The sequence below is a fragment of the Ambystoma mexicanum genome, chromosome 12 (assembly GCF_040938575.1).
Source record: "Ambystoma mexicanum isolate Mex_15411 chromosome 12, UKY_AmexF1_1, whole genome shotgun sequence".
Lineage (NCBI taxonomy): Eukaryota > Metazoa > Chordata > Amphibia > Caudata > Ambystomatidae > Ambystoma > Ambystoma mexicanum.
In genome coordinates, this window is record NC_090936.1 from 1,007,786,989 (window position 1) to 1,007,809,154 (window position 22,166).

General features: G+C 46.9%; 1 protein-coding gene across 1 annotated transcript in view; it reads left to right on the forward strand.

Annotated features, from left to right (window-relative positions):
• Window positions 1-22,166, forward strand: part of LOC138514202 (D(4) dopamine receptor-like) — a 206,649-nt gene that overhangs the window by 61,013 nt on the left and 123,470 nt on the right. Inside the window, exons 2-3 of the mRNA XM_069629542.1 lie at window positions 2,163-2,455; window positions 11,042-11,154. Coding sequence (XP_069485643.1) covers window positions 2,210-2,455; window positions 11,042-11,154 — 359 coding nt within the window. The 5' untranslated portion in view covers window positions 2,163-2,209. The remainder of the gene's footprint in view (window positions 1-2,162; window positions 2,456-11,041; window positions 11,155-22,166) is intronic.

Sequence of the window (22,166 nt, forward strand, 5' to 3'; positions counted from 1 at the left end):
ACAAGCTTTTACCCCACCGTGGCATTCAATTAGAACAGTGGTCTGCAACCTGTGGCTCTCCAGATGTTTCGGACTACGACTCCCATGATTCTTCACTGTTGTCTCTGCTGGCTAGGACGGATGAGAGGTGTAGACCAGAAGAACTCTGGAGAGGTAAAGGTTGCCGAGCCACGAGGAAGAGTGTAAGAGTTCCACAGTCAAGCCTTAGATTCAGGCGAGTCACCTCGATCTCCCATGCAAAGATTTCCACAATATGGATCCAAAATGGCAACTGCAGAGATACAGTCAGAGCCACACCTGCCTACATTTAAAAAATCTAAAACCCTGAGATGCATAGCCCGCCCACAGACACACAAGACTCTGCCCTTTTGCACACGGCTCCACACAGATGCCCCGCCCCACATGTCAAAATGTGCAGTTTGCACTAAACAGTGGAATGCAATAAATGTTATTGAATTGGCCATTCAGAACCACCCAAATTGCACAGGGTGAATGGCATTCGCCTCCCATAAAAGCAATACACACACAAAACCAAGAGAAGATGTGTTCTTCAAATAGTGTTTTTGAAAACGTTAAAATGTGTGCATGTTTTAAACTCCAAGAACCAATACAAAGGTTTTCCCTGGAACTTGCAGTACCGAATTTGGACATGTCACCTTAGTTGTTTGTTGTTTTCCATTGGCTTATATAGTGCAGTGGTGAGGTGTCCAGCATGCAAAAATGATGGCTGTGGCTCAATCACTGAGGTTGACTTTAATTTATGAATTCAAAGAGGACCGTCAATGTTTCTCACTTTAGATGGGGACGGAGTCCACCCTCTGAAAAAAGTGGGTGGACTCAGTCCACCTGTGGGTACCCTCGACTTGAGCTCTGGCAAACTGCCAAAAAGAATGAAAGCTGAAAAAATAAGAAACGCAGAATACTGCTTTCAATCCGGTGTCATTAATGACACCATATTGATAGCAGTGTTACAGCTTTTACTGTGCTAAAGCTTTCATTATTTTTGTCCAGTTTGCCTTATGTTTTAGTCGCCCTTCAATTTAGGGTGACTTAAACATAAGGCAAACTGGCCAAAAAGATTGAAAGCTTAAGCAAAATAAACGCGGTAATACTGCTTTCAACACCGGATGAGGATAGCCAGCAGCAACATGCTCGCCTTAGAAGCAAGACGATACGATGCAACACCGGTACGATCCCTGGGTCTGCGCTTAGAAACCTCTGGGTATTAAGCACGTTATAAATAAGCTATCATACCATTGAAAGCAGTATTCTACGTTTATTTTGCTCAAGTCTGCATTTTTTTTGGTCCCACCCACAAAAACCTGGAGACTCCAGGGTCTTCCCCGGAGACCAGGAGAAGAGGCTAAAAACCCAGAGTCTCTGGGGAAAACCCAGAGGTTAGGCAGGTATGGTCAGAGCTTGAGACTTCCCAGCTACTGGGGTGTCACAGCTTATCCTAAGACTCAGGCTCTCACCCTGAGAGTTCCCTATTGGAAGATGGCGCTGTCCATCACCTATTGGAAGATGGCACTGTCCATCATATTATTTAGGTGCTCCCTATTGGAAGGTGGCGCTGTCCATCATAATATTTATGAGTTCCCTATTGGAAGATGGCGCTGTCCATCATATTATTCATGAGTCTGATCCAGAAAGTTCCCTGCTCCAGAGATATCTTAGCATATCCCTAGACTCACGGTCAGACCCTGAGAGTTCCCACGCATGCAGAAAATAGACAACAATCCAACTACCCAGGGACAGACATTGCCCTCACGATTGACACATCCCTAAGAAATTCAAGGAAGTTGAAGCCCAAAAGAGACGCAGGGAAAATAATATAACCCGGATTACCCAGAGAGGCTGAAATGCAGCAAGTCTTCTTTCCAAGAGCTATTGATGTGACTTCCTTTATTTCCAATATGTAAGGCCATCTGCCCCCTAAGGACCATAGTGTCATTACCTCTTCGTCCATCTTCCCAATCACAGCCATTACTCTTTAATTTCAAGGACTGTGACGAGGAAGATGTAGACTCGGAGTAATGCAGATTACCGGTAAGTAATCGGGCCATTACCTACTGTAAAGGGACAATTTCATAGCATTGCATAACAAATGGTGAGAGTAAGCGCCAGGCTGGCATCTACTCACGTATGCTCTTCTTTTCTAGATGTGTACGCCGGGCAGCGTGAGAGTCGGCGGCTTGGGAACCGGGCCATGGTCAATGCCACCCTCAACCAGACTCTCAGTGAGGCAGGAGCAGAGCTCCGGGACCTGAACTATCTGGCTTTGCTCTTTGGCATCCCCCTCATCCTCATCATCATCCTGGGTAACACCCTTGTGTGCCTCAGCGTTCTGACGGAGCGCACCCTCAAGACCGCCACCAACTACTACATCGTCAGCCTGGCTGTGGCGGACCTGCTGTTGGCACTGCTGGTGCTACCCCTGTATGTGTACTCCGAGGTACGGGCAGGGCTGGGAGAGGGCATGGGCTGGGTTGGAAAACAGTCCGGGCAATGCAAGATGAGGGTACAGGCAGGGCTGCGGTGGGCACCAAAGGCCTCAGGGGAGGCACATACATCACTAGTTGAAGGTATGAGCCAGGCCGAGAGAGGATAAGATGGTTGTATACTAATTGACCTTTTTACAATTGACCTCGGGAGAATTGGCCTAATTTAGAAGGTCAATTAGGCCATATATATGGGGGAAACCCCGCAAACCCCACCCATTCCAAAACCCCCCGCAAACCCCCACCCAATCCCATTATATTATTTATAATGCAAAACCAACCCAATACATATATAAAATAACTAAAATAATATAAATGTCAATTGTGCAGAAGGTCAATTTGGACCACTATGATTAGGTCAATTGTGCAAAAGGTCAATTGTAAAAGGTCAATTTCAGTAAAACTGATAAGATCATGGCTGAAAAAGCAATGGGCTAGTTATGGGGGATGGATGGAACTCCTAGTAAAAAGTACAGACATGGGCAGAATAAAGCATTGAAAGTGTTAGGGAAATGCATACCCTGGACTGGCACGGGGTAAGCCTGGAAGGAGATACTGGCAAGGCTGGGAGAGAATAAAGGTAGGCATGGAAGACTTAAATGCCAAGACTTGTAAAGGGCATGGAAATAGCTGGGAAAGGGCATTGGCATTCGGAAAACCCATTCTACCTTCAGTCTGACAGACCCGAAAGCGAAGAGGACCCTTGCAAGTCAATTCTTTGCAAAAACTACAAGCTAATGCACGTGCTACTCTCCACAAGACCCTGCTTTGCTGCACCAGTGAAGCCCCTCACAGCTCGGCTCGCAAAGGCTTTAAACACAGCTACAATGCAGGGATAGCTTTCCTGCTTTCTATATATTGAAGCCTTTGCATTATTTTTGTACATACCTGGTTTACTGCATAACTATGTAAGCCTTGCATTTCCATTCTGTCGTGCCCTATTACCTCTGGGTCTGGTGCGCGTAATAAGTGAATAAACAAACAAACACGCGTAATAAGTGAATAAACAAACAAACAAACAAACAAAGAAGACTACCCTGGGTGCACACATGGCAGGGTCAAAGCATTACAATCATGAGCCATCCTCCCGAGACCTCTACCTCTCCCACACTCAGCATACACAGTCTCTTCCATCCCATGAAGCACTTCACTAAGTCAGTCGCTTCACCCACCAGCACACACCGGTGGCCTGGGTACAGGCACATCATGCAGAAGGGACGCCCGCAAGGCCCAACCCTCTGGGAACTACCCATATTGGTTATGCCATCTGCTACCAAGCAAAGCAAGCCTATCTCCCACGGGAGGATAGCTCAGCGGCAGCGTGCGCGTCTTGGAAGCAAGACGACACGAAGCAGCAACAGGTTCGATCCCCGGGTCCGCGCTTAGAAACCTCCGGGTGTTTAAGCGCGTTATAAATACGTAACTAAGACAAAAAAAACACAATTACGCAACTAAGAAAAACAAACAATTCCTGTAACAGCGCGGGCTGTGTGAGCGCTTTATAAATGTAAATAAATAAATAAGGCACCATAAGCAGCACACACTGATGCATGTCTACCCTCAGCCACCTTGAAAGAGCAAAACGTACGCACCAACACAAGAAGGTGGTTGCACACCACTCTCAAATACCTCATCACCTGTAAAATAACACACAGGATTTACACATGCCAAAATTGTGTGTTGGCAAGGTCCGTGATCACACACACCACTACCCAAAAGGACACCCATGACTTGCACATACAATCAGACGTCAGACACACTTCCCACAATAACTCTCTGCTTTTATGGTGTACAGCCACAGTAATTGTATTGAATTCATAAGCAGCACCCTGTCAAAATCTTCACCTGATCCCCCAACTAGAAGAATGGGACTGTGTGTAACTGCTTTGTAAAACACCCCACCTTGGAGCACTCCCAAAGGTACAATGGCAAAGAGTCACAACTTTTTTACTAAAAGGACTTACTTCTTTAGTAGTCAGTCCACGTCTGATTGTCCGTGCTACCTTTAGCGTTTTGGGCGCCACGTCCTCTAGGATCTTGAAGCCAACCAATGTTTAGATATGGCAAACCTGGTAGGTTGGAATGGTCAGGGTTTAAAATGTGTGCTGTCAGAGTGATGAAAGACACCCCAACAGTGATTCATATGTGTCCGTTCTGCTATGTTGCCATCCAGAGCCTGCCACAGAATGCCCATGAAACGACCTCTCCAAACGAGAAGGAAAGCAATCAGCACTGAAGAATCAAAGTCACTTGTTGAAATCCAGGCTTGTGATCTTGGGCGAAAACTTCATCTTCATACGAGCCCTTGTGCTCTAAATCCATGCATTACTTGATATCAAGAGAGCATTCCTTCATATTTAGTAAGTCTTAACCCGATTGCGATAAGACGTTTACTATGTCCCCCTTCAGGCTACTGTAGCATTATTTTAAACACAGCCCATCAGCAGAGGAGTAGACAGGGTAGGTACTGAGCGGGCAAGTCCCACCCAAAATCTATAAATGCTCACTCAGCAACGCTCAGTGGGCATTTACAGGTGTTAATGTCACTGCCGCGGGCCCAACTACATTAGCCGTCCACCACACTTGTATGACAATCCTGGCTACGCCTCTGCGCCCATGTGATCTGGGCGCCATGCATGATTGTGCGAACCCGCCTCACAGACCTAGACCTAATGTCTCTAGTCACAACATACCGGGACGCATTACACGTTTGGCAGTATTAGCTGTGCTCATTCAGCTAAACTGAATTTAGGTTACTTCGCGTGGTAATGCCATTAATTGCATTATTTAGGGTAATGGTGGTAGTGCCACATTTGGGAGTGCCATAGGATAATAACAATGAGTTATTTATATAGCACCTTTATCCAAAGCGCTTTACAGAGCACATATGTACATGCAAAATCACCCAACCGAAATTGGTACCCATTTATCGACCTCGGAAGGATGAAAGGCTGAATTGGCCTTGCTTGGATTCGAACAGGCCACCTGCAGATCACGCTCAGACCGCAGCAGCAAGCGCTCAACCCGCTGAGCTATCTTGCCAGACTAGGACTGTGGTAATTCAGCCCGGGCCAATACCGCCTTTATAAGTGGACGCAACCAGATGAATACCTGTGCAATTGGGTCCTGAAACCCCTTTGCATGGAGCGGTAAAAACAGGCCTGTCATACCGCCTGTTTTATCATTACCGCACAGACTGCGGCTTTTACTGCATCTACTCCCTTTTGACAAGTAGGTGGCAATTTAGTGCTCCCTATAAATCAAAAGTATTGCAACCGAGTAGAGATAGGAAGGAGGTGAGACCTGCGGAGGAATACAGCGCTTATTGTGGTTGGGTTTTTACACACCCACTGCCTGCCCATGGCCATGCTAATCCTTATGACCTTATCTGGCCCTCCCTTGCCAAAACACATCGCCCTGGGATCATCTCCTTTAGCTCACTCTGCCCCTGAGTAACATCAAACCTTTAGCTGTGTAGGTCCTGCCAGTGTTATTTCTGAGCAGTCTTCGAGAGGTAATGACGTAATTGCAGCTGTAAAAGAGCCCCTATGGTAATACATCCACCGGATTCATAACAAATATGTGTGCCCTGTCATCTGTTCCTTGTCTAAATATCTGTTTAAAATAAGCATTAGTAAAGCCAACAGTTTTGAGTTGTGTGTGAGTATAAGATCAGCATTTGTCAAACACTGACATTGTATGCCCAAGTACTCATGCCATTTGCCAGATGTTATGCTCTATGGTCAGGTTGTACCATCGCAGAAGTGCCTGGCAAATGCCTGTCCCATGAAAACATAAAAGCAGAAACTATGCTTTGCCAATGTTTGTTCATATTTTATCCGTGCTTTTGCATCTAATGCTATGTTTTTCAGGCCTAGTGGCTAGGGAAGCATGGTTGCTCTTCTTTCAATCAAAAATGAAGCCTTCCCTTACATGTTAGGTTCATTGTAATTTGGAAAGTAACCTATATGTTTACACCCACCACAGAGTGCTTGTAAATCAAGGGGTTGAAGTCACCTTTGATTAAGAGATTTTGATTACACCAGTAGGGCGTTTATAGCTGCAACTAAGCCATGACCTCCCTGAAGACTGCTTTGAAATAACATTGGCAGGCACTTGCAGCACAACGTTTGATCTTGCTGCTTGATAAAGATAACTCAAAGGGATCTCAGGAGGATGCGTTTTGGGCGGGAACGTGCAGGTAGTGGGTGGAAGTGACCATAGGAAGTGGCGGGGCGATGGGCAATGAGTGGGTAAATAACTGAAAAACACTCACAAGCCGGGCGTCCCTCTACACATCCCATCTCCCTCCTGGCTGTACCCCAATGCAACACTTGCGGCTTACAGGTGGCATTTTAGTGCCACTTAATGGTAAAAACAAAAAAGTCCTAACCTTAGAACAACACTTCTGAGCATTCGAGGATGGGCCAATCAGAGCGGCACGGAGGACGCTGCTGTGCTGCTTTCTCGTGTCACACATCATGGCTTCACAACCTTACGGGTTTATGTCTTTTATTCTGGTTTCCTTTCGCCCTAGAAACGAAAGAAGCAGGCCCTTGTTTCCAGGGTAAATACCCAGGTTGAGTTAGAAAAAGGGCACGTTTTGCTCTGATTAACCCCTTTTTGAAGGGGCTGATTGCGACTAAGTCCGCCCTGATGCATCATGCTACCGAGAAGTGCATTTTCGCAGTTCTCACTCCACTGCAGCAAACTAGCACTGAAGAAATGACACTCTAAAGTACCCACCGCTCTGGGGAATGCTGGAAGGACATCACGAAATAATAAAGTGTCCCTAATTGGCGGACACTCCCGTCCCCTGCACACTTCTTGTACTGATATTATAGTCTTATTGAACTCGCTTTTGACCAGATAAACCGTAATAGATCAGACGGAAAACCTGTTATGGGACCGGAAGCGGATTGAAGCGAGTGGAAAGTAAAGGGTGTTCAAGGTTCTTGACCTGACAGGCTAGTCGGGCCAGGTTCTGGACTTTCAGTCTCTGACTTCGAGTTTCGCTCTTCTAGACGCTGGGAAATGTATGTGTTGCACTGTTTGGCAGCACTCTGAAGATAATCTGAAAATTTGACAAAACTTAGTTAACTGAGTAAAGTTCAATAAAAAAAAAAATTATAGTCAGTCAATAGTGAATTATTCAGTTTATAGTAGACAACTAGAACATACTTTTTCATTGATCACTTAACAATTATATCATTTTCATAAATATGCAATGTATTCATAGCATATGAAGTATTTCTCAATTAACATGTTACGTGTATTAAGAGAGTGCAACGCCTTTCGGGAGATAGTCTCCCTTCCTCAGGAGCAAAACGTTTCATAAAGTACAAAAATTCATAAGGTACACAATATGAACCAAAAATCACCTGTGGCTAGACATCACCGGTGACTAGACACCACGTGTGGCTAGACATCACCTGTGGCTAGAGACTTTGTTGAAAACAGACCCTCCATAGCCCAATTAAATTTTTATGGTGCTCGAGTTAGTTAAAACCCCACCAAGAGGGGGAGACACCAAGACTCTTCTAGAGAAAAAAGAAATGCACTGGATCTATAAATTACACTCAATGTCGCCCGCAGGAATGAATGAAGACTTCTCTCTTACTCCATTTCTAGAACACCCGGCATCTTCCTCCGCAAGTTGTGTCCCCGAGATCATTTGTATAATTCGTGATATGATTTGTGACTTGGAATGACTCTTTCTGATTGTAAAATGAATGATAATTCCAAAACTATGGACGACTATTGATGATGCTTAAACTTGCATTGATATTAATACCCTGTTAATCCTGCCGTCATGTAACAAATCTCGCGGAGGAGAAAACATAAGAACCTCCCAGTGGGATAGCTCAGTGGCAACATGCTCGCCTTGGAAGCAAGACAACACGCAGCAACACAGGTTCGATCCCCTGCGCTTAGAAACCTTTGAGTATTTAGCGCGTTACAAATAACCTATCATATCATGATTGATTTTCCCTGTATATTGCAATTCTAAAGAATGTTTAAATCATTAATGGATTGTGACTCTGTAGCCTGATTGCCTATTAACGACTCTTAGTGCCAGAGCCGTACTATTCTCCTCTGCACCTATTGAACAAGGTTAAGAATCTTCACAACCGTTAACCACCATAAGGTGTGCGCAACAGGGGCCAGATTGCAGAAACTTTGCACTGGTGCAAGTGCAAAGTTGCACGGTATTAGCACTAGAGAAAAGTTTGGCCTATTTTTTAAAACACTGGGACACATTAGAAAACAATTGTACCATGAAAAGTGCAATTTGGTATGGTATAAGCACATGGCAAAAATTGCCCTTGGGCAAAAAACGTATATTTTCACTGTATTATTAAAACAGGGCAAAGTTTGCCCTAGTGCTAATACAGGTGCAAAGTTTCGGTAATCTGTCCCCATATCTCTGATGTACACGAATGCCTGAAGGAACGCAGGCGGGACTGTCTGAGTTCCTTCTTCAACACGCAAACCTTCCCAAAGGGCAACACACACGGGCACCCTAGACTCTAAAGCTCAAGACCACACCATACCACAGCAAAGGGGTGGCTCGGAGCTGCTTGCAGGGTCTGACCAAGAAAGAGTATATATGCCATGCTGGAAAAGGGGTATTGGGAGGGCTTTGAGATGGGTCCGTCGGGGCTGAATCGGGGCACACACCAGGCCATGAGATCGTAAAGGACTTGAGCAGGATGGAGGGAGAGGTATGCTAGACCTCAGGAAGGTGCTGGCAGGGCTGGCAGAGGTACAGTGGATGCAGGCAAGGCTGGGCGAGGCGACAGGCCCTTCCGGAAGGTCGGGAGATGGTACAAGCAAGGCTTGGCGAGGGTACCGGGGGGGCAGCGGAAGGCATGCATACATTTGAATCTGCGAGAATGCGTGGTCTGCAGAGCTGGGCTGGCCTATAGGGAACTCTGCAGCATTCCCTGCAGGCCTCTTTTGCGTGGTAACCTTTTTTATGTTCCCATTTCCTCATAGGAAAAGGCTTGGTCTTGCTGAAAATGTGCAATTTGGGGCCACTGTGAACATTTTTTCCAGGGCCTCTTTTGGTTCCCAGTCCACACCTGGTGCTCTGGGCCAGATAATTGCGCATACCATATGGCGATGCACAACGTTTTCAAGCAGAGCTCAGAGAGGGCATGTTCAATTATGGGATAGCATCCTGGAGAAAAGGATGGCTCTCAGGTGACAGTCCAGGGCAGCTGACCCCTCAGTCCCTTACCGACTGTAAGAGGTTATTACAGATGATTCAGGGCCTCAGTGTGCAAAGCCCCAGGTCACAGTGCAGGGCAGCTGACCCCTCAGTCCCTTACCGACTGTAAGAGGTTATTACAGATGATTCAGGGCCTCACTGTGCTAAGCCTCAGGTCACAGTGCAGGGCAGCTGACCCCTCAGTCCCTTACCGACTGTAAGAGGTTATTACAGATGATTCAGGGCCTCACTGTGCTCAGCCTCAGGTCACAGTGCAGGGCAGCTGACCCCTCAGTCCCTTACCGACTGTAAGAGGTTATTACAGATGATTCAGGTCCTCAGTGTGCAAAGCCCCAGGTCACAGTGCAGGGCAGCTGACCCCTCAGTCCCTTACCGACTGTAAGAGGTTATTACAGATGATTCAGGGCCTCAGTGTGCTAAGCCTCAGGTCAAAGTGCAGGGCAGCTGACCCCTCAGTCCCTTACCGACTGTAAGAGGTATTGCAGATGATTCAGGGCCTCACTGTGCTCAGCCTCAGGTCACAGTGCAGGGCAGCTGACCCCTCAGTCCCTTACCGACTGTAACGAGGTTATTACAGATATTTCAGGGCCTCACTGCGCTAAGCCTCAGGTCAAAGTGCAGGGCAGCTGACCCCTCAGTCCCTTACCGACTGTAAGAGGTATTGCAGATGATTCAGGGCCTCACTGTGCTAAGCCTCAGGTCACAGTGCAGGGCAGCTGACCCCTCAGTCCCTTACCGACTGTAACGAGGTTATTACAGATATTTCAGGGCCTCACTGTGCTAAGCATGAGTACTTGCCTTCATTCAATGAGTGGGCGACCTTTCCTCTGCAGTGCACGCTATGAACTGAGTCACCTGGGGGCAATCAGGAGAAGCAGGGCATGGTTTTAGCACTTGGCAAAGGTGCCACATTGAGAGCACTGGCATCGGATCCACAGAAGTGCAAACATATTCATTCTGTAAAGGAGGGGTGGGGGTGGTGCTAGAGAGAGGAGGATATGTCCAGGGTGAACGAGGCGCTGCGCAGGGGAGGGGCAGAGGGCAAGAAAAAGGGAGGGTGCGGACGGGAAAACGAAAGGATATGTGAAGGAGGGCAAGGAGGGTGAGGGATGGAGGGAAGAGTGTCTGTGGGAGAAAGGAAGAGTGAAAGAGGTGGCCAGCGGGGGAGGGGGGATGGGCAGGAAAAGGGTGAAGAGAAAGCGCAGGGGTGTGTGAGGGTATAGGAATGTGAGCAGGGGGGATGCTGGCCGTGCCTGGTACCGCGTGATCATCGGTGCTGCTGATTTTAACCCGCCCTTCCTTGCAGTTCCTGGGAGGCCAATGGACCCTGGACATGTCCGTCTGCGATGCCCTGATGACCATGGACGTGATGCTCTGCACGGCCTCCATCCTCAATCTCTGTGCCATCAGCGTGGACAGGTAAAGGCCCCGCCCGCAGTTTTCGTCATGCTGCCCACTTCTTTTGATATCAAATGTTGTATTGTTCCTGTAGGCTTTACATAAAAGCGTTTGCAAATAACGTGTATGATATATGATATGGCATTTATAACACGCCTATACACAAGAGCTTCAAGGCGCGATGGGGCAAGGGAGGGGGGAACAGAGGGAGGACAGAGACAACGATCCTACTAGGCCAGGTGACATTGAGATCGCGCAAGTGCACGGGAGGGGTTGGGGGAGTGCCAGGGGAAAGGCGAGGGGATCAGTGCTGTACATGGGATAAAAACAATAACAGTTAACAGGTGGCAGGTGCAAGGGTAAGTGCAGACTCCAGATGTCCAAAAGTGCAGGTAGGGGGACTGTAGCATTACAGATACAGTCCCAAGTGTAAGGGTTGCTGGGAGGCAGTGCGGCTGTGCAACTGGGCAGGCAGGGACCTGGGCCCGAAATCAGAAGGTAGCCAAGTGACCAGTGCCGTACAGTCGCATATACAAAATAAATCCCACCTATGTAATAAAAATGAACCCAGAAGCTTATGTCTTTTCATTACATGCAGCAGGTGCTCAAACCATTCAGGCTGTCTCTGCTAGCTAACGCAAAACATGATTGCATTCCTTGTTCTTCCAATATATTATAGGGGGTCCGAGGTTTTGCGGGCAAGCACGAAAAGCATTGCTCTTTTTGTATCGTGCCTCCTGGACCTACTTCAGTCTCCTAAGGAACAGATTTAATTAATGAATTGAGTGTCTCCATCCACAGATTCAAGGGTAAATTAAGGAAATCCATAATACATACAAAACCACAAATTCAAAACCCTTTTGCACTCTCCAGTTCGATGCACCCCTCCTCAATAGTATAATTCCGCCTTCGATATTTAGTTATAGATTTAATCTCTGGCACTATATCATTTGATATTGCGTGCCATATTTGTAGTCGTAATTTATATAGCGCCATTTCCCCATTTGTATGTTCTCAATACGCTTTGCACAAAGACATTTACAACCCACTACTTTATTAGCGCTTTTAGGCCAAAAGAGTTTCTATCCAGTGATGTACACATAGCATTTAGGATCTCTTATCTATCTGTGCACCAGTTTGTATCCATGCACTCTTCACACAAGGCTTGAACTAAGCCCTTTCAATGCTTACACGTGACAGATGAAAGGCTTTGAATTAATCATGATCACTGGTAATTTCTTTTGAACAACTTCCCTTTAGATCGCTTTTATAGTCCACTGTGTGATCACAGAAGAAGGAAAAACATATGCACAACAGTTTTGGCCCCAGCCTAAAAGAGGCCATGTATCCTGCACTGCTAGGCCGCAACCCTTTGCACGGGACCACAAGCACATGTAGGCATGTTTCGGCCTAATTGAGCATCATCAGTGAGGTGCTGCTTAGGACGCTTGCCCTGTGCCTGCTCACAGTGGCCTTGCAACGCTTGCTCGCTGTCTTGATGTTCAGTCTATGTTACTGTGTCCTGCATTCGTTAGCATCAGTTGCTTCTGGTATGATTCGGCGCTTTAAAACGTGTGTGGTTTGTGGCGCTATACAAATGTGTGTAACATATAAGCCTTGAGATTGGGCCTCATTATAGTTTTGCCGGTATCCTGCCAGTAATTCCAGTGGGAAATGTACAAAACTGCCTTACCGTGTCCACCGCCTGATATCCTGCTATTATTTCGGGATTCGGGAATCGGGATATTACAAGCGTTAGAGACGCCGGTAAATTCCCATTCCATAGGACTCCGTGGGATGGAATTGGTTCCATGTGATATAATCGCGGCAAAAATTGCTGTGGTAACAAAATATCGTGGCAAATATGCCCCCCTTTTTGTGCCACAGTCCATGTAAAACATGCGGGGGACACCCCCGCAACCTCCGCTCCCCTTAAATGGTGTAATGGGGCACACTTTTACCGGGTTAAACGGCAGCATTTTTGCCGCAATATTTTTTTACCGGGACATTTTTGCAGCGATTATATTACCTGATAACATAGAATTGCCGTAATTACTGTCACAGGTAGTACCAGTACCTGTGATTCTGGCATTTATTTGCCAGTAGGGGCCTGAACTCCCAGCAGGTCAGGCCTGCCGGTAGTTCACTGCCCCCACCGGCAAACACATGTTTCCACGGTCTGGAAAAAAGGCTGGTGCCAGAATTGCTAGCATTTTTACTGAGAATGTTTCCGTACCGGGGAACTCTTAATGGTTTGCTAAGTACTTATTTTACCTGATAGAGCTTTATGTGTGACTTAGATAAAGTAAATTTGTTTATATCAGTGTGGTGTGTTTTCTAGAGATAGGTGTGTGGACTAATTGTACCTTTATGTGGAACTGCTATGCTAACCCGAGTGTTAATCCTTGTCGCTCTGACCACGTTGCCTACACTTTAAGAGAGTTTCGGCTTCCATTTATTGTCAGGTGTGTTCGCCCCCATTAAGGTTAGTGGTTGTAGTGCCATCAACAGAGGGTGGTACACAAACTGCCTTAAGAGTAATTAAGTCCATACACACATATACACAATGCAACAGATGAGTCCGGTTTGAACACCATTCACATTTTTGGTCAAAATACAGTTTTACAACAATGCACTGTTACACAAGCTTAAGCGGGGAGGGGGGGGGGATTCTTTTAGCATGTATTAACCGCTGCATGAAATTACAAGCCACAGCACTCAGAAAATGATCTTAAACAGCACATTCCTATCCTAAGAACAAATGTTTAAATGTTGAACACGGGATAAAGTAAGTACTCTGTTCTGGGTAATAGGGGAATTTACATCAGTTTCCAAAGTTCTCCCTTAGAATTCAATGGGGCTTAATACAATGGTACAACGTTGTTACATCGGCAGGCTTTTTGCTAAAAATGTACAGCCAAATAAACTCATCTGAAAAATTAGGTGGTAAGGGGGGTGGATAAGGGGATATGAGGGGTAAGGGAATATAAGTGGTAGGGGTGTATGTGGTAAGGGTTTTGTAGGGGGAACCACCACTAATAAAAACAGAAATGTCAATACGTTTTTTCTGCGGAAAACATTCGGCAAAAACTCTGTGAAAAAAAACTGCAGCTTCCAACCCCAGTTGTCTAGGGGGCCTCACACAGGAAACCTGCAGCCCGACTCCACCACCACATGGAAAGGAAGGTAGGACTAAATCACAGCAGCCACCAACCTCCTCCACGGCACACACTCAGGGAGACTGAATCACCCTGGACTGAAATGGGGTGCTTCAAAAGCACCCCATGCCCTGCTAGCCATAGGGCCATAGGCTCGCTAAGGGCAGCACATCAGAGGATTGTGAGCCCCATATTCTCTCCTCTTTCTGAGGGTTGCCTCCACCCCTACTTGCAACATCTAAGAATATATATTTATTTTATCACTGGGATAAAGGCCCCTGATACAGGCACCCTTCAGACTCCACATGGGCCTGCAACTCTTGACCAAGCACCCTATAGCAAGAAGGAATCTAATGTAAGCAATCTTGTATAGCGCCTGCCTGCCACTATTGGTGGCCTCGCTGCGCTTGGGTATGGAATTGTTAACACCTAGACCACCGCCCTATGTCAATAAGTAAGGCTGCATCACACATTGCCACACGTGTCTCCTGTTTGACGCTTCTCGGCTGTCAGGAGAGCGCAAGACACCGTCCCATCCCCTCCGGCTTCCAGGGGCCACAGTAGCATCAAGTGGTCAGCGTAGATCAGAGGATTTGCTCCGGTCGGGCAATGCAGAGCTAGTCCCCTACTAGGGATAACCCTCACCTGCGACTCTTTCCCAGGATGTGCAGCACCACAGGGGCCCCAGACTGACGGGGCCACAGTCCGCCAGGGCCCTTACAGTGTGCTAGACTGCGAGACTTGTCTCTGAGGCCCTCCTTCACTACGGCCATATATCGATCGAGCGTTAGCGCTCCCTTTCTGGGGTCTTTTTTCTAAAGACTACTTTATGATAGTGATCAATTTTGAAAGCACACAAAAGTGTCTAAGTTTTACAAATTAAGAAAGGCTGTGGGAGCCCCTCTACTGAGAACAAACATGGGTCAAATACCCTGTGCTATAGAATTTCTTCCACTCAGGAGGATCTACAACCACGTTTTAGCTCACTGCACCCTTCACAAAGAAGAAAAAGCCATTGCCGTAGTGGTATTAATTGGACATTGATGGTAGCATCTGTAAAATGGTGCGAGTACCTGGGCAAATAGTAGCAGAGCCTGGCAAATGCCTAATACTTATACAGAAGCCAACATTGTTGGATTTGCCAATGCTTGTGCTTAACAGGACTTAGTGAAGGGCATGCATAGTGCTACTAAATCCAGTGGATGAAGGCAGACCTGGTTAAGACAGCCCTATTACAATAGTAGCATGTATTCAGTTTAAATTAATTGATTAACCCTCAGAAGACTGCTTTAAAAAAACACTGGCAGGCACTTCGAGCACAAGGTTTGATGGTAAAGCTTCAGAAAGTTTGCTCAAATTGATTGGAAGAGGATATGCTCTGGGCAGGGTGGGTCAGGAAGTGGGTTGCAGGGGCCATAGGGATTAGCATGGCAATCAGCTGCCAATGGGTGGGTAAATAACCAAACACCTACAAGCTTTGTGTCCCTCCTCATATGCCATTTCACCGTAGCTGTACTCTAATGCAATAGATTCAGCTAACAGTCAAAACTAAAAATGGAAGAGGTAACAGGTGCTGTGATTAGAAAAAGACGGAGCAAAGCGCTATGCCTCATTCCTGCCCCTGCACTTTGAGGAAAGCAAACATAGGTAGAAAACGTTCCCTTGCAAAAACGTCAGAGTGCAGAAGCAGCACACTTGGAGGTCCTATTTCCGCCCAAACTTTGCAAGAAATCCATGAAAAACTCAGCATACTGCATGTATATCTTAGTGTATAATGTATGCATCTCACACACATCTCTTTTCAGTGCATATATTTTAATATATGAGGTATTCATCTCAGAATACTGTATTTGTATCTCAGTATATAATGTATGTATCTCAGTATACAGTGCATATATTTCAATTTATAATGTATTAATCTCAAAATACGGTATATACATCCCAGGATACAATGTATATACCTCAGCGAACAGTGCATATGCATACATAATTCAATATATCATAAATTAATTTCACTGTACAGTATATACCTCTCAGTATATAATGAATGCATCTCAGCATGTAGTTTATCTATTTCACTATATAATGCATATATCTAAACATACAGTATATACCTCGGAGTATAGAATGTGTATATCTCAGTGTACAGTGTGTATATTTCAGTATCTATTTTAAGCCCATCAGCCTAGGAGGATCCCTGAGTTAAAGACCCCAGTCTAAACAAGGGACTAGGAAGTTCTCATTCTCAAAGCTACCAGGCTAGGAGGGTCTTGTAGTAGAAGCCCCCACTCTGAAACAATCTCATTTATGGCCCAGAGGCTAGAAAGTTCACATACTTAAAGGTCATCAGACTAAGAGAGTCTCTGAGTTAAAACCCCCACTCTAAAATAGTCCCAATCAGGGTTCCAGAGACTGACAAGGTCTCAAAGGCGAAGCACATGCCCGAGAAAGGACTCTGAGTTAAAGCCCCCAAAATAAAATAGTCTCAGTTACGGCACCCCAGACTAGCAAAGTCTCAGAGTCAAATCCCTCAGGCTATATCTCTGAGTCATTTCGAGTGCATGTGCTTTGCCTATGAGACCTTCTCCGTCTCTGGAACCCTGATTGGGACTATTTAGAGAGGGGGCTTTAACTCAGATGTGGGACAATGGGCGGTGAGACGCACTATCCCCTTCCCTGTAACACCTTTTCCCCATCCTACCAGGCTCACCCCCCATCCATTTCCCGACATGAACACTTTCTCACGGACCGCTCAGCCATGTGCCTGACATGTCCCAATACAATGGTCAGGCAATTACTGATCATTACACACCCCTGACTTCCATCACACTTGCTCACATGGATAAAAGGCGGAGCACGCAAGCACACTCTATAAAAGACAAAGCACATGAGGAATCAGCAATTCCAAGATGGCAGTTTAATACGAGGAGAAAGACGACGAGACCCGAAAGGGTTGCAAGGAGGGAAGTGCCCTTGACCTTTTCAAACCGTTACTTTCGTGAACCTTGGAAAATAATAAACCTAAGACCTGCCACTAAAGCTGAAAAAACCTGCATTGTGTGTCGCAGGGACCCGGGCTCTCCCGTGGGGATAACCAAGGCAGGGAGGAGCGTTTGCCGCTGTGCTACTGTCCTTGACTCCTACAACAAAGCACCGCCAGTAAAGACAGCACAGCCAGTGAGTCGGAGAGACTGATACCAGACCAGCCTGTGTTAGAACAAAGGTTGCAAGCGGCAACAATGTATGAAGAAATCTAAAGAGAACAGTGTGTGAAACGTATGTGATGAGCAACGCAAATATAATGGAAAACTAGAGGAGTAACTGAACTTTGGAGGCTTAGAAAGATACCGTAGACAGAGTAGTCCGCCACCACGTGGGTGCTCATTCAGAGGTCTCTGTTAGGTATCTAACTGGTTGGCAACTGTGAAAAGGGAAGTTTGAGATTGAAGTTGTCATGCAATGGGTCAAGCTAAACCCTGTGCACACACATTCGAAAGTCTTTGATAGTTCAATGCAAACTGAAATTGGTCTGAGCCCGGCTGAAGGAGACTAATTGTGTAAGAGGAGGAATCTGGGTCCGACTGTGGGGGATCCGGGGTGAACCGTGAGTCACCCAAGAAAGAATATTCTCTGAACATTGTAAAAAGGGGGATCTGATCCCCCCACAGTAACAAGCGTGATATAAAAGGACTCTGAGCCCGGCTGAGGGGGATTCAGCGTCAATCACCTGGATTGAGTATGTATAAGAGGAAAGGAACTTTGTGTTTTGTTTTGGTACATCAGGCCCTCTGAATCAAGAGACTTTGGTAAATAAAGAGACTTGGGCACAGAAGACCCTGATATGATATGATATGATAGTTTATTTATATAGCGCCTATACACAAGTGTTTCAAAGCGCTTCAAGGCAAGGGTGGGAACAAGGGAAAATACAATTACATTCTTACAGGCCATGAACAGTAAGGATGTGAAATTAACTATGGTACTCGGCCTGACGACCTTTCAGATAGTGCAAGAGCTAAGACATAGACAAGGAAGGGAGGGGGAGAGTGGGAAGGAAATGGAAACAGACAGGCGACAACCGTACTAGGCCTGACAACATTTCTGGTAGAGCCGGAGAAAAACAAAAGGTGAGGGAGAGGGGTGCAGAAAGGGAGGGGAGGAAAAAAACAAGCGACTATCAAACTAGGCCTGACGACATTTCAGATAGTGCTGGAGGGGGGGTGGGGATGCTGATAATGGAACTGTTTCTTTGTGCCGAAGAAGCCAGAGTGTGTGCTTTGCCCGAGTAAACTGCCTTGTCCCGTGCTGAAAACGTGGGGAAGGGAGGCCAATTGCCTGAACATCCTGACATATCATTTTGTGAACACGTCTTTCTTTTTTCATGATCACGACGCCACACTATTTGTACTTAGCAGTAAGGATTGCCAATTGTTTTCTTTAGTATAGGCCCTTTTATTTTGATGAGACTCTACTAGGACTGCATTATTATTTGATGGATGTAGCTTGCTCCCATCTGTAGATTTAGGATTAGATATGTGTTTATCACACCCTTGTTGACGTTCAATAAACACCCTTGAAATGTGGTCACTTGTGTCTGTCTTACTGTTGATACAATGCCTTCCTTACACTGTCCAAAACCAGGGGGTTTGTTCATGCATTGAGGAACCGCAGTACCACTTGCGTAGATTGAACTCAGAATCCCCACTACTGAGATGACAATGAAAAGAACCAACCAGCCCAAGAAAGAAGTGCAGGAGACACTTGAAAAACAATTGACTGTGAGTGACTTTTGTTTGACCATGAGGAGGCAGAGCCGTAGGGAAGCAAAGGATGGACTGATGGACTACAGTTCTCAAATGAAACAGAATTTCTCCTCTTTAGTTTCTTTGAAATTTCCTTTATCCAGTCTACCTCAAGCCCTGGGTCTATTTCAATTCTATAATAAACCCATGTGAATGACATTTCTTTAGTCCCTGGCTCGCTTTTTCTCCAAAGGACTGTGACATTGTACACATGTTTTGATTGTGTGCACCGACCTGTACAGCACCATTAAAGAGGCGCATCAGAATGCCACCCCTGAAAGTGCTGTATCTTCTTTCTTGATGTTGGGTTTTGTTGCAGAGACCCTTAATGGATTTAGTGCTAGAACATATATAGAGTTTCCAGGCAGGTAAACCTACTTAGGGCTAGTCAAATTAATTCTTTGGCCACTCGACCCATTGCTTGCCAGAGGACTGTGAGCTTTGTTAATATGCAATATCCATTTGGTGGCTTTAGTGTGTGACCTGTCAGTGAGACAGCTTTATTTCTTCTGCGGGGGCCAAGCAAATTAACAGAGGCCTGACAGCACAAGAAATGCCCCTTCTACAGCACTGTGCTTGAGGCAGGTGGCATCTGCAGAACAGAGGCCATAGCTGGCGGGATAACAGCTATGCCTATTCCTTCCAGCTTCTCCCAATAGGCTCCTTCGGGTATTACCTACTTGAGTACATACATGATTTCCTTTGACAACAAATAGGTACTTTCATGGCTCAGAGTCTAAACCATGCTAACAAAAGACTGACTTTGCGGAAGGCAGCTGCAACAGTCGCACCCAAGAGAGCCCCCCAAGCCCAAGCTCAGTCTTTTGCCGCCCTCCTCTTTCCCCTGTCAATATTATGGGCGCATCAATTGCACACCCCTCCTGCTGTATGGCCCCACCACCCACCTTCCCCCTCACCTGGAGTGAACGCGCCCCCAACTTCAGTGGTAATGCTATTAGTGCCTGGCGGAAACTGCACGGAAATAAGGTCTACTGCTGAAAATAAAGGCGCTAATAGCGGTACCGCCGGCGATCCCGGCGCTATTCACACCGATGGAAATTGTGTCATTGCTGAACAGGAAGCAATGCAGCAGCCATTTTGAAAAAAACAATCCATTAAATATTTCCCCTTCCTGCAGCCACCCGGTCCTGGAAAGAAGCTAGAATGTCCCAGGAGAGGATCAGAGGCATGGTGGCAAAATATCGCCTGCGCAAACCAAAAATTTGTGAGAGGAGCTGGTGAGGTCATTGCCCACTGTGACGAACATTATGGCAGTCAACAGAGGAAGACCACTGGACAGTGCAAGACAGCCATCTGGCATGCCATCAGCCAGAAGGTAAAAGCAGTGGCAAGTGAACCCCATGATGGAGAGGACTGCTGCAAGCGATGGAACGACCTGAGGGTCAGGGTGCAGGAACTGCTATCCCAACATCACCAGGAGTCCCTAGCAACTGGAGGAGGCACTGTGGAGCCACTGGTCCTCACTGCCTGGAAGGAAAAGTGCTGTATGGTGCTGGATATAGAAGGGACAGAGGGAGTCGGCGGTGCGGAGGTGGGCTACAAGCAACCCCATGATGCTGGGTCCACATGCAATCTCCCCAGACCAACCATGGCCATTTGCCCATATGTGTGGGGTCCCACTATGTACCATAGCAAATGTGTCTTGCATGCCACCAGACATGGGGGAACCATACCTGACACCTATGTCCCCTACAGGCACTCACGCATCGCCAGAGGCATCAAAGGAGGAGGAGGATGCAGGCCCATCTGGGAGTGGCACATCCAGGCCCTCAAGGTCTGCCACCACCAACACCACCCTGCAAAGACCCAGTGAGGCTACACTGAGGCGGATGTCCCACCGTGTAACACTGCAATACAGCAAGGCCAAGCCAGTGGCCAAACTAAAGGCCACCAGGAGCAGCACAAGTCACCCTGCACCCACAGCTGCAGCTGGAAGCATAGACACTCAGGCCACATCTGATGGCATGGCAATTGTGGAGTCACAGGGGGACACCAGCCCGGAGCCCCTCTCCCACACACCAACATGCAGCACGCTGTTGCAGAAGCTTTAGGAGATGGAGCGAAGACAGCGGGAGATGAAGACATTTGGCAGCATGCACTCAGAACACCTGCAGGCCATTAGGGACAGCATGCAAGGGGCCACCCACAGGACTGTGCCAGCCATCATGCGGAACAGGGCCAAGACAACTGCCAGTACAGCCACCCTGACACTGTATGCCCACAGGGTCAGGGAGAAGACTGAAAGCATCTCTGCACAGGCAGAGGCCATCCGGCAGAGCACGGAGGTGCAACGCCAACAAAACCTGGGGCAGCCTCCATCCCTTCCAATTCAACAACACCCACATGGGGGTCACAGCAGGGCACTCAGAGGCATCAGTTACAGTGCCTTCTGCACCCAAGCTCACTGGGGGCTGACGGGGGGGGGGCACGGTTGTAAAGGACTCTGAGACACGAATTGCCATGAGTGGCCATGCTAGGTAGTTGGTGGTGGGATAGTGTAATGGGGAGTTTATGTGGGGAGGAGGGAGGGAGGGTAGTGTGATGGGGAGTTGGTGGGGGGGTGGGAGGGAGGATAGTGCGATGGGGAGGTGATGGGAGTGGGGATAGTTGGGGCACTTCATTACATTAAAACAGTTAAACTTCTATATTTTGTTAATGTACTATATTTGTAATGTTTGGTGTGTGTGCGAAAGGATGTCAATGTGAGGACATTCCTGATTGTGTCAATGTTGTGTTTATTGATGGAGGCGAGTGTCACAGCGTCGTGCATGGCTTGTGACATGTGAAAGTGTCAGAATAGATTGTTTATCAGTCCCTAGTGGGCAAATCTCCCATCCCTCACATCATCTCTGGCAATATGTGCATTTGCCTCTGCCACAGGCACTGCATCCTCATCCTCTGGAGGTGGCATGTCCACATCAGGGGGTAGCGGGACATTCCTCTTCAGTCAGACATTGTGCAGCATGGCACACACAAGTACAATTTTACCCACTTTCTCTGGAGCATACATCAGGGCTCCACTGGTATGGGCGAGGCAGCAGAAATGTGCCTT